The sequence below is a fragment of the Thermobia domestica genome, chromosome 6 (assembly GCF_964235325.1).
Source record: "Thermobia domestica chromosome 6, izTheDome1.hap1.1, whole genome shotgun sequence".
Lineage (NCBI taxonomy): Eukaryota > Metazoa > Arthropoda > Insecta > Zygentoma > Lepismatidae > Thermobia > Thermobia domestica.
In genome coordinates this window covers 161,641,388-161,654,422 of record NC_137459.1, presented here as the reverse complement: position 1 = coordinate 161,654,422, position 13,035 = coordinate 161,641,388, and the positions used below count along the sequence as shown (strand labels likewise).

Below are 13,035 nucleotides of genomic sequence, written 5' to 3'. Positions count from 1 at the left end.
AAATATTCGTTTTAGAAGTACGGGAAAATTAAGCCAAACTTGTTTTGCCTTCGGCGGTGCCTGCATAAATTTCTAAGTCTGCCTGAATCCTTCTGCGCAAGTTGCCTCCACCCGAGAGTAGTCTTTCACACTTCAGTCACATCCGTGATTTTCGTAGCGACCACTAGAAGCATCTCACTTGCTAGAAGGTAAATCACTGTTATGTAGGCGATTTTGGTTGATTTTTGCTCAGAAAACAATATATTTATAGACATTAGATTTTTCGTCCCCTCCTAAAGAAAATCTACATCGAGGAATGCAATGTTTTCCGCAATAAGGTAACCTCGTAGGTTATTTTTCCTCACTCTTCTGGTTTGTTTAACTAGGTTTTAACTATGAGAAAGTCATGCACAATAATACATATTTCAATTCCCATGCAGTCCTTGATCATTAGAAATAGACGTTTTGTCTTAATATAACTCTCTGGTTAGGTTCTGTAGGTTTTTTTTTTTTTTTTTTTTTTCATTACTTTCGAGCGACGAAAGGAGAGAAGAAAGTTTGATGATTGTGAAAAAAAAATCGAATTCAAGATTTCAACTGATTTACATGTTTCATGGTCCATAGAAACCTAAAAATTGATTTTTCTCAAAATCTGTCCGTCCTGATGTACACTCGTCTAGACACCATATCATTCTAAGTATTTGAATCAAATTTTAAAATTGTGTTTTTTATGTTATTCTTCATGGGGTTATTAATAATAGGTATTAAATTTTCTACCTATTCCTAAAAATAAGTTAAAAGAAGAAAGAAAAATAAAATTAAGTTTAGTAAAGAGTGAAAATCAAAAGCTGCAATTTTCTCAAAAACTGCTCTAGCGATTTTGTTTATTTTTCTTGAATCAATATTTCATTAACAATTCCAAACTGTGGTATAACTCATTTCTCTGGGAAAAATCGAGGAGGGGTAGTTTATTCTTGGGGGGTGAGTTTTCCGGACGATTTTTTGAAAAACAACTTAGACGATTTTTTTCATATTTCATTAATAATATTACAATATGACATAAGCTATTTGTCCTGCAGAAGACCACGACTGGTTGTTTACTCTTGGATTGAGATTTTTTTTCTTTCTTCTTTTCGATGATTTTCTCAGAAACGACTCAGGTGATTTCGTTTATGCTTCATCAATAACTTATAATTTAGCGTAGGACCTAAATTACTTCTTACAAAAAGATTCACAAGGGTTAGTTTACTCTTGGGGTGATTTTTTTTTTTTTTTTTTTTTTTTTTGTAGTAGTAGTTTTGTGAAATATGACTAGTGCGATTTTTCTTGGTATTTTATAAACAAATATTTTATTAATAACCGTAACATATGACATAAGTCATTTTTGATGGAAAATTATACAAGAGGTGGCTTACTTTTAAGAGTGAGCTTTCTTTGGACAGTGTTTTCTGAAAATTCTTTACAATTCTGTTCGTATTCCACAAGAAAATGTTTCATTAATAACTGAAGCACAATATAATTTTGTTTAAGGAAGTGGAGCAAGAAGGTTTAGTGCGGTGGTCCTGACCTTTTATTTCTTTCAGTCACTACTAATTCTAGAGCAAAAATAGTTTTCATTCTTCAATTTATTATGTAGTATTGTTAATACATGAAATTTAAGGTATGTGAGACGGCTGAACAATGGAGTAGTATCTCCAGTTTTCTTTCATGGGAAAGAGACTAACACTTGGGTCATTCCACCTCAGTTCAACCACCCCCTCCCAGTGACCATCTTGGATTTTCATGAAAACTTGTACACATAAGCTGGGTAGTATTAAGAGATAAAATACCAAATTTAAAAACATTCCGGTAAATAAAACCAAAGTTATAACAAGATACGCACCACAGTGCGTAGGCCCAATATTTGTCGAAATAAGCAATGTTGCCCGCGGCACGTTTTCAGGGTCTCACAACTTTCTCATTATAAATGACATCAAAGTGAAATTTACAGGATGTACAGAACTAAACACATAGTTTGTACTAACAGCAGCAGAATGAATTTCCAGCACCAATTCTGGCTGATATATTCATTTCAAATCAAAAGAAAAAAACGAAATAGTAAAATGTTACAAAGTTCAGCATTTTTTTATGGGAAGAAGAAAGTAGGTGGGGCGAACCTCTACCAGTCCTTGGATACACCACCTTGCCGACTTTCAAACAGGGTAATAACAAAACAGTTGGTTATTTACTTTTGTTGTAATTTAACAGTGGAAATGCGAAAAAAAAGCAAAAACGACGAAAAATTACACAAGTTGGCAACGCTGTAGCACAATTCTGATAGCTCGTACGAATTTCTATACTTGCATACATGATGACCATAACATAGTGTAAATGTCACATAAATTACATCTTGTTACTGCAAGGTATGTGGGAGTTATGAATCAGTAAAACATAACTGATGAATGAAAAGCTCGTACCGTAATATGCCAATATGTGGTCGACAATTGACTATGTGCATAAGCATAAATATGAATATTCATAATGTAAATTATTAACAAGAAACCTGTTGCAATAGCGCTGGACATTAGTAAGCGTTATAACAGTAAAGTTTACAACCCTGTGCACAATTTATGTTTAAATTTGAACAGTGGTTAGGCAGTATTTACGTGATAGTACATGTATATCTACGTGGTTGTACAGCGGTGGACACTTCTAAATGGTACACCTGAGCCGTAAATCTCCATATGGCTGTACCATTTAGAAGTGTCCACCGCTGTACAGGTATATCATATTCTTACACTTGGAAGATTAAAATAGAGACGTTTTCACCTTTAAATTACTTATATTTCTTTGTAAACGAGTCCCACTTTTCGCAAATTTTTGTGTTGATGCCTTGGTCAATGTAGTACTGCTTGCCAGTGGCTGTGGAGGGAACTGGTAATTCCATTATGATATGTTCAAAGGGAACCCAGCGTTCGTCAGGAAACTGAGGCCAAGCAAACGTTGTAGCAGGTCCGGCTGGTGTCATGCAGTTCACCAAGATGTCTCCCTCCTCTTGGCAATACTGAACTATACAGCCCACGTACCAATTGCTGTCATATGCAAAAGCAACATAACACCCTGGCTTGATGCTACTCAAAAGTCTTTGAAAATCAAGCTCTTGCTTAGTATCTACACGGACACGCACGCAGTACCTGAAGTTGTCTCCAGATAGTCTGCTCATTTCTAGTTCACTGCAATTAACAGGACGAAAATAATGATGACATCTGGTTCCGGCAACAGTTCTCACATGTTGCATCCTGCTCTGTTGCACCAATTCACACTTTCTTACATCATCTGCAAAAACAAAGAATAATTTGATGCCATGAATGTTTTCGTCCGCCCATTTAAACAACTGTTGGGGTGTGAGAATTTGCCCATCAGTTGTGTGTTGAAGACTTGCTCTTGCTACTAGTCTTTTAATTGTCCCACCAATACCATCACAGACATTCTTACCGTGACTAGTAGCGAAAAAATTCCACTCAGCTTGCAAATGAAAATCACTGTAATGCATACATAAGTTTTTAAAACTCTTACAGTTTTTGTAATGGCTAGCTGCACCATCAGTAAAATATTTCACCGATCTAACATGGGGCATTTTTTGTTTGATGTAGCCGATAATAGTTTCGATGTGTACATGCACTACTGTTAAGTCATGTACTAAGTGATCACTAATAATAGCAAGACTTAGCACTGCCAGTTTGCCCTGTTCATCTTTGTAGTATATAGCAAAAGGGTGAATTGTAGCTTGACTGTTGTTCCAGTGAAACCCCTGAACTTCATCCTGGATGATGAAGGAATAATTTTCTGAAAAATCAAGTATTATTATTATTTCATTAGTGGCTAAGTTATCTTTGGATTGTCTAAGGTACGATGACTGGGCTGCCGCTGTAAAACTGTGAACAGTTAGCTTATCTACTTTTTCACAAAGTGAATGTACGAAATCTGCAACTGTCTCTTGTTTGGTTTCGAGAGTTGTATGATCAGTATGTGTCCACTGTTTGAATGTGACCATGTCTTCCTCATCCATACACTGTTCATTGAACATGATATTTTTTTACATATTTCTCGAGTTTCCCTTTCCCTGGACACTTTTCACATCTGTGAATCATGCATGTATACGAATTCGAATCGCAGGTTATTACCTTCATTGCCTCTTGATGGTCCAAATTTAACTTTACAGCAGACAGCATTAGCTTCACATTTTGGTGTGTCTGGCACACACACACATTATGTGTACCTCTCGCACCAGCCAAAATTACCCATTTTGGACGAAGACTATAAAACTTGGACACACCCACGTTAACATTGGGATACTTTTGCTTGAATAAGACGTACAATTCGGAGACATTACACAACAACAACCGTTTTTGTATCTGAATTTTGTCTCCATTAACCTTCACTGATATATAATCTTTTTTGCCTGGACACATCCTACTATTCTCATCGTCTTCATAAAATTCCTGGACCACCCGTTCAGTTTCTTGACTTACAGCCTTTCCTATTAGTTTTGTAGGATGTGCTAGCGGTCCATCGCTCATCTTCAACTTTCTAGCCTGTTTGACGAGATAATGCGACACCTGAAATTCATGAGCAGTTTTTTCTATTGACCAACTGTCTGGAACTAGAGTAAGTACTGTCATTTTTTCCTTACGTGTTGACATTGCGCATTTCTTCTTCATGTCCTCCAATATTTTATCAAGGTCTGAACATTTGTCACATTTGGACTGCTCTTTCGTTATTGTTAATTCATGCTCATCAATCGCGAAATCCTCACTTAATTTACGTTTTGCCACTGAGTCAATCTGCCGTAGTTTCTTTCTTGCATAACTACCTCTGTCTCTTACGCTAACACTTTGGGGTTTTATCGGTGAAATACCTAAAGCACTCACTGATGTCTGTAACTCAGGAGACACAAATGGCACCGTAGAGGGTTCATAGTCCTCATCACTGTTGTCTACACTATTTTCTTCCTTTAGTCTAACAAAGCACTTGGAACACAGTTTCTGGCCAGGCTTCATGTCCACCCCTGACATCTCCTTCACCTTTAGAACTGTCGACATGTTAGCTTCACGAAGGCTACGTTTGATGACCTTCTTGTGCACTTTGAAGGGATCAACACAATTCCTTTGAAGAGAAGGAAAGTAATCCACATACATCTTTTTGTGGTGGCAGCACTCAGTCATTACTGAACTTGACCCAACTGTCTGCATACCACTTCTCCACAACAGGAAGTTTCTATCAGGCAAAGGTAAGTCAGTCACATGTATCAAGCCACATTTAGAAGTATATACTGTTCTGTGGCATTCATCTTGAACAAACACACCAACACTACATGTCTCTAGTGCAGATTCATTGTAATCACTCAATGCCACAGCCATCTTACCGGTCACAAACACTCTTAATTACTAAGCAGAAAGAAAGGAAGCATCAACAGTATGATCATACTGATTGCACCACATCAACCAAGTCCTTTCTCAGAACGCATGGATGTAATCACTCCACAGTCACATGTCTGCCGTTCTGAATTTTCCATTGCAAGCATTTCCAGGTGTACGATTAGGACTAGCTCAGGAGAGTAATGCTCCCGGAAGTAGGAACGGAAAACACAATTCTGATTGGTTGGCGTTATCTATGTCTTGCCACATTGCATTCAAATAGCAGAATTCAGATCATTGTTGTTGTCGGACCTCGTGGCCGAGTGGGCTAGCGTTATATGCTAGTAACGAAAATCTCTTTTGGCGTGAGTTCAAACCCGGCCCGAGGAAAGTTTTTTTAAACATTTTTTTACATTTTTATAACACTTTTAAATTAAAATACGAAAATAATACTCAAAAATGTGATTTATTACTGTTGTGCAGATAAGTAGTAGTAGTAGTAGGAACGGGTTAGAAGCCCCGCAGGGCTCGTTTTGTTGCCCTTGTACTCCATGATATAAGGCTCGTTTTGTTCCCCTTGTACTAAATGATATAGATTTTTTGACCAACTTAATACAACTGACTAGGATAGCACGTAAAACAGCTGGCTAGAGTAGCGCGCGAAAAAAACGTACTTCCGGGAGTATTACTCTCCCGAGCGGGTCGTGTACGATTCTGCAAATAACAACAGCAGTTCGTTTGGTCATGATTTACATTACAAGTATTCACAGTTTTGTTTATGGGGCCGCGGTGGATCAGTGGGTAGAGCGTTCACCTCTGGTCCACGGGATCCTTGGTTCGATTCCAACTCGCACCAAGTGAACTTTGTGATGGATTAACAGCGAGTGCGTGGGTTTTCTCGGGTTTTCTCGTCTCCTCCCACTTTCTTCATTTCACCATTTCCTTCATTTTTTCATCATCACCGTGTCCTTTAGCCTTGCCGGCATAACTGTAGGACATAAAATTTAAAGATTTCATTTCGGTTCAGTTCAGTTTTGATTATACATTTTGTCAATTGTTGACTTCATTATTTTATTTATTATTTATTTGCTAACAGACACCAGGTACAATTCAGACACCATTTTACACTAGAAACCGGTATAGAACAATAAAAAAGGGAAGGAATTTCTTAAGGTATCGGCCAGGACCTGTATGCTAAGATACTATCCCGGCATTTGCCTGATAGGACTGAGGGAAATCCTGGAAAACATCAGTCAGGATAGATGTCCGCGAGACATGAACCCGCGGCGTCCTCCCGAACGTCAATCCAACGCGCTCCCAGATGCGCCACGGCGGCTTGGTGCAAACGTTACTGTTCGAAATTTAAATCAATTAGTTAGATTTACAGATTTATAACTCCCACATACCTTGCAGTAACAAGATGTAATTTATGTGACATTTACACTATGTTATGGTCATCATGTATGCAAGTATAGAAGTTCGTACGAGCTATCAGAATTGTGCTACAGCGTTGCCAACTTGTGTAATTTTTCGTCGTTTTTGCTTTTTTTCGCATTTTCATTGTTAAATTACAACAAAAGTAAATGACCAACTGTTTTGTTATTACCCTGTTTGAAAGTCGGCAAGGTGGTGTATCCAAGGACTGGTAGAGGTTCGCCCCACCTACTTTCTTCTTCCCATAAAAAAATGCTGAACTTTGTAACATTTTACTATTTCGTTTTTTTCTTTTGATTTGAAATGAATATATCAGCCAGAATTGGTGCTGGAAATTCATTCTGCTGCTGTTAGTACAAACTATGTGTTTAGTTCTGTACATCCTGTAAATTTCACTTTGATGTCATTTATAATGAGAAAGTTGTGAGACCCTGAAAACGTGCCGCGGGCAACATTGCTTATTTCGACAAATATTGGGCCTACGCACTGTGGTGCGTATCTTGTTATAACTTTGGTTTTATTTACCGGAATGTTTTTAAATTTGGTATTTTATCTCTTAATACTACCCAGCTTATGTGTACAAGTTTTCATGAAAATCCATGATGGTCACCGGGAAGACCTTTGAAAATTGGTCGATCTGAGGTGGAATGACCCACTTGTGTGCATAGTCACGGGTTTGATTCATGTTGGAAATGCTTGCCGTGGACAGAAACTTGAGTGGTATTTCGCACCTCAATTTAAACAGTAAGTCTGTCTGGTGATTTCATTCTAAGATGGTGTTGCTTGATAGCTACTTCTCTGACATTTTCTCTTCCCTTCTCCTCCTAATTCTATTCCGTCTTTAATGAAGCATTTAGCGAAAGTGCTTGTAGGTTAATTTTTATACTATGTGCCATTATGATTTCTCTGTTTTCTGGTAAGTAATTAATCTTTTTGATTTCGATAACGTTCGCCAAGATAATTCGACTCTGATGCTATGTGGCGTATGTTTTCTTTTAGGCTTCCGGATCATCCCCATTGCGTGGAGTTAAAATCGATGAAGAGCGAGGGGTTGCAGTCATTTCCCCTGTATAATTTTAGAAATAAGTTTCCCAACGACGACGACTCCCTTCGTATTTAAGAGTTTGGAATTGAATCTAATATGGTCATCATTATGGTACTTGAATCCAGTATGGTCGTGATTGTGGTACTCCACCGTATCCTCTGAGGCTCCATTCACACCAGCTATTTTGAATTTACTACGGTGTATCCAAACTTTTCTGTTTCTTTACATATTGTTATAACATGTGTAAAGCTTATTGATATTTTTATTTCTATACTACTGAAATGCAAGTTTTTCATACGGGAAGAATAGCTTTATGGAAAATATGTGAACATATTCGTCGTTACAGTATTTATTTGTAACAATGTGAAATAAAACATAATAATAACAAGTCGGGGTGAACAGAATTCAGAAGCTCCCGGCGTGCGGAGCCGTGAAACAGAGCCTTTGTCGTCGAGTCGAGCCTGTCTCTGGCCGAACTCGGCGACCAAGAATAGCGAGCTTTATTCTTTAGACATGGGCTATTTGCCCACCAAATTTCGTTGAAATTCGGCCAGTAACTATTAGAAATAAAGTATCATATACAAGTCAAGCTAATCCATGTTTGTCTCAGGCCGAGCTCGGCTACCAAATTTCGTTCAGAGTCGACCAGTAGTTATCAGAAATTAAGTTCCACATACAAGCTGAGCCGAGCCTAGGCCAAAAAATATACCAGTCTTTATTTCTTAACGATGGTCTACTTGCAAATTAAATAAAATCTTTAAGTTTTACGTCCCACGGTTATGTCGGCTAGGCTAAAGGAGATGGTGATGATTAGAAATGAATGCAATATGGAATGAAGAAAGTGGAAGAAAACTGGAAAACCCACGCACACGGTGTTTGTCCACAACAAAGTTCTCTTGGCGCGAGCTAGGATCGAACCAGAGTATATTTTTATCTACTCATGCGAATAGGAAGTCAATGCGCTGGCAACTAATGATTAAAACACAAAAATAATATTCCTATTAACAAATACGCAGTGTAGTAAGAAACTCGTAGTACGTAAGTATAAAACGAGGCAGTTTCACTTGTCAGGACTGTCAAACGTGTGTACAGATAAATAATATTATGATGGCAATTGCTTATAGACAATCGAAGTTTCCGCAGATTGCTTCTATTTCGAACTTGTGTGACTGACTATAGTCACGCACCCGTTTACCTACTTAAGCTTCGTCTATTGGCTCAGGTGGCCACCAGAAAACATGGGCTTTTACATGTTTGTTTTGTATACGTGGTTACATGTTTTCTGTCCGTAGCCTTGCTAATATATGTCGAGATCATAGCTCTGATATATGCGGGAATTCTGAATTTAGTAGTGTAAGGAATGAAATTATTGCAGAATGTTTACAATTTTTACATATTTTTTTCATTTTTATATTCCTAGAGGCGAATAAATGGCACAAATATATAAGCCAAATCCATGCTGCATTAGAAGAATACAAACCGTGCTTATTTACTAATTGTAGTTGCTATACTGATGTAATTACAAGAGATCTCTCCCTATTCAAAAATGGAATAACGAGGAAAAATATTGAAGATGCACGGAACAGGTAAGTATTATAATTTTCGCTTATTATTTATGATTTGATAGGATCATGGTGGCTGTGTTGTAGAGTAATTACATCTTGTGGGAGGAGTCCGTCGTTTGATGTGAGTTCGTGGTGGACAGTATAGTGCCTGTGGATTTTTTCGGGGTTCTTCCGTTTTTTCACACGTTGTCGTTTCATCAGTTCTTTCATAATCATTCACTTCCATTAACTATTCGTCTCCTTCAGCTTAAAGGTTACAAATGTAGGACGTTAAATTAAAAGTGATATTCATAATTTGAGGTGAAAGATTCCGTAAAATTAAAAACTAAAACTAAGACACTTGAATAGTTGAGTTCAGTATTTAGAATGAAGAATATGGGGAATCCAAGCTAATCATTAATAAACTACATTTCTGCTGGAAGGGCATGAAGCACGCTAAAGTGATTCAGCTATAAACTGTAGGTATAACCTCACTACGGACAATGGACGTAAATAGCAATCAGTCATTCAATTAATAAATTAGTTTTTATGTTCAAGAACAGTGAAGAATAGATACAACTCATAAGGTCGCCAGGTAAAAAAATTGAGAATACAAATTTTTAGGTATGGTAAATGCGTTTGTCACTGTCTGAAACTGTTCGTATCCCAACATGAGTATAAACTTAAAAATAAAATACGTAAAAGCGAGTAGCTGAAATCGAAGACGCTAGTGAAGTTTTTTGCTTTTGTTCATCACTAGTGGTTTCTGTTGGCCCAGAAGCAAATTAAAGAGAAGGAAGGTTTTCCAAATATAAAATTGGTCTTAAAAAAAAAAAAAAAAAAAAAAAAAAAAAAAGTATTTAATAACTTTATAAATGTGGCTTCCTGTAAAGTTATACATGCTAATCATCATAATATCCAAGTTATGGTACAAGAGAATTTGTGAATTGTAAGTCCCCATATGCTGATTTTTCGTAATGAGTAAAGATACGAATATATATACGAAGATACGAAAGATACGAAAAAGAAGTTGTTGCAAATAGCCTTTTTTTTTTTTTTTTTTTAATTTGAAATGGTGCAATTTTCCTACCACACCAGCCATTTTGGCTCCACATTGGTAATGCGCCCTATGTTAAACAGTGTTTTTAGTTCAGGAGGCTGTTCAAACGGAATCTAAGGGGACACAAAAATGCTACGGAGGAGGAGGTACAGATTATGTAAAGGTACGAACACCTCAAGTTCATTTCTCAACAATTGGAAAAAATCCACTATTTTAGATCAAAAATCACGTATTTTTCCAACAAATTTCGTATCTTTCCATTTCTACATATCTTGATTCATAAGAGAGTTAGCCTATGGACCCGGACTTTTGATACACTCAGTACAAGGTTCATTTAATAAATAACTGGAAACGAATTTTTGCAGAATATTTATTAGAAGCAGTAAAATAACTGTATTACTGTTTTCCAATATAATCTCCTGCTTTCCCTAGTTCAGTCCATTTATTCCTGCGCGTTACAAGGACGCTGATTCGATAGAAAAGAAAAATGTTTTGGACGCGTGCGTAACCATTCCATGCACCTTTGACTTGAGTTCCTTGTCATTCTGGAAGCTTGTTCACTAAGTACATTTTTAAGTGGAGTAAAGTTGTGGAAATCTAAAAATACGAGATTGAACGAATATAAAGGGTGGGGTACCGTGGTTCCTCCATGGTAGATCATGTGGCACTAGCGGTGTGTGCTCTCGCATTGTCGTGGAGTAAAAGCATACCATTAGGCACCAGACCAGTCTATAAAAATAGCTGGTATCAGTTTTTCGTACAGGAGGTTGGAGCATGTCATATTGTTTACCTTATGACCTTTGGTCCTATAAACGCAGAGACTCTTCAACAGTAATTATGCCCTGTTCGACTCACACAGTTGTTGCAGTGTTGAACTGTCACGCGCGGATGAATTTTTGTCGCTCTCACGTTTTTACTCAACAGAAATCTAACGATACTTCACTGCTTCAGCTTGGAGCAATCCTGTAAGGGTGCCGCTATCTTGTGTAATTAGGATGCCACCACAAAATAACAAACATACAACAATCATGGCGTGTTTTAGAGTTTTATACAACTTTTCTGATTATGTATGGAGTGAGCCTTGTGTGTGCACAAATATCTTCTTGTACATGTAAGCAACGATGAAAAATTTAGGTGACGTGTGTACTAGAGATGACAAAATCCAACAATTTTGGAATAGAGATCTTATTTCCATAAAAAGACGGAAAGTTTAGCTTTTTAAAAATGATATTCGTATTCAGTTTCTTCCTGTTTTTCTGTAGTGGATTCTGCAATTAAAGAAGTGCTTTTACAGCATTCTATACTTGTATTTTGGAGGTACGGTGGCTCAGTGGTCTGGTGCTTAGTTGTGCGTAGTTCGTTACCAGGCCGTAAACTGGTGATAGTCAACGTCATATCCATGAATTTTCTCGGAGCACTCCCCTTTTCTCCTCTACATTATCAGGATATCTACCGGTCATTGAAGCCACGGAATTTTGCTTCAGATCATCAATTTTTTCATAACATCTGTATTTCTTTTGTCAGATTGAGTTATTTTCTGGAGACATTTCTGTGCTGATTTAAAATAATTTTTATTTTATTTTATTGCAGAGATTGTATTCCACTGTAAACATCGTTTCTGTAATTATTGTTAAAAACGTTTGGTTTCTTTTCAGATATTGACATAGGAAAAAAAAATGAAATTAAATCTTTCAGTTTAACATCCACGATTATGCCCGTTAGGCTAAGGGAGGCAATGATTAGAGCTAGTGAATGATGATGGAAGAATTGGTGGAATGAAAATGTAGGAGGTAATGGGAGTACCCCGAGAAAACCCACGCGCGATGTTGTCCATCACAAACTTATTTGGTCGGGAATCGAATCAGGGATCCCACGCACCAAAGGTAAGCGCTCTACTATTGCTACGTGTATTAGAAAATATTTGGTTTTATTTATTTAAATAAAAATGGATTCACGGCCCGCAAATCCTGTTCCCACATATTTGATTATCTATGGCCATTAGCACCTACAACTTTGCAGAAATATCACACCTTTAAATAATCAACTTTTCTAATTCTTAAATCCAGTTTACAGTTGGGAAGCAGTCCTTGTAAGTGGACACGCCACAAAACAAAAAGATATGGTTCCATTGCAATAACGTTCTCACACAACGGTGAGCTTTGATTTCCGTTTGCTTGTATTTTACTAATGCTTTAGTATTAGTAATGTGTATGTAATTAGGTCTTTGCGAGTCAAATGTGTGTCGGCTAATGAAGTAGAACCACCAATAAAGTTGTTCTTTTAAAGAAAAAAATCGTTCAGTAGCAAAAGACCTTTAATGGAGGAGGGTGCGTAAATATAATTCGACACCCTTTGGGGACTCTCACAAACTATCTTTTTAAAATCCAGTTTTAATCCATTCTACAAGCCTTCAAAACTCACTTTTGAGTTGTGATGACACGTCTGACTTAGTGGTGGGCACGAAAACCGGTTTTCGTTTTTTAGGAAAACCGAAACCAGTTTTTGAAAATTTTTTCCAAAACCGGTTCCGTCTTTTTTCAAAATTGGCTCTATTTCTGACCAGAATAGTGTTTCGTT

The 13,035-nt window shown here is 37.2% G+C and overlaps 1 protein-coding gene across 1 annotated transcript in view; it reads left to right on the top strand.

Moving 5' to 3' along the window:
- Positions 1 to 13,035, top strand: part of LOC145688296 (O-glucosyltransferase rumi homolog) — a 34,303-nt gene that overhangs the window by 3,482 nt on the left and 17,786 nt on the right. Inside the window, exon 2 of the mRNA XM_081762299.1 lies at positions 9,275 to 9,440. Coding sequence (XP_081618425.1) covers positions 9,275 to 9,440 — 166 coding nt within the window. The remainder of the gene's footprint in view (positions 1 to 9,274; positions 9,441 to 13,035) is intronic.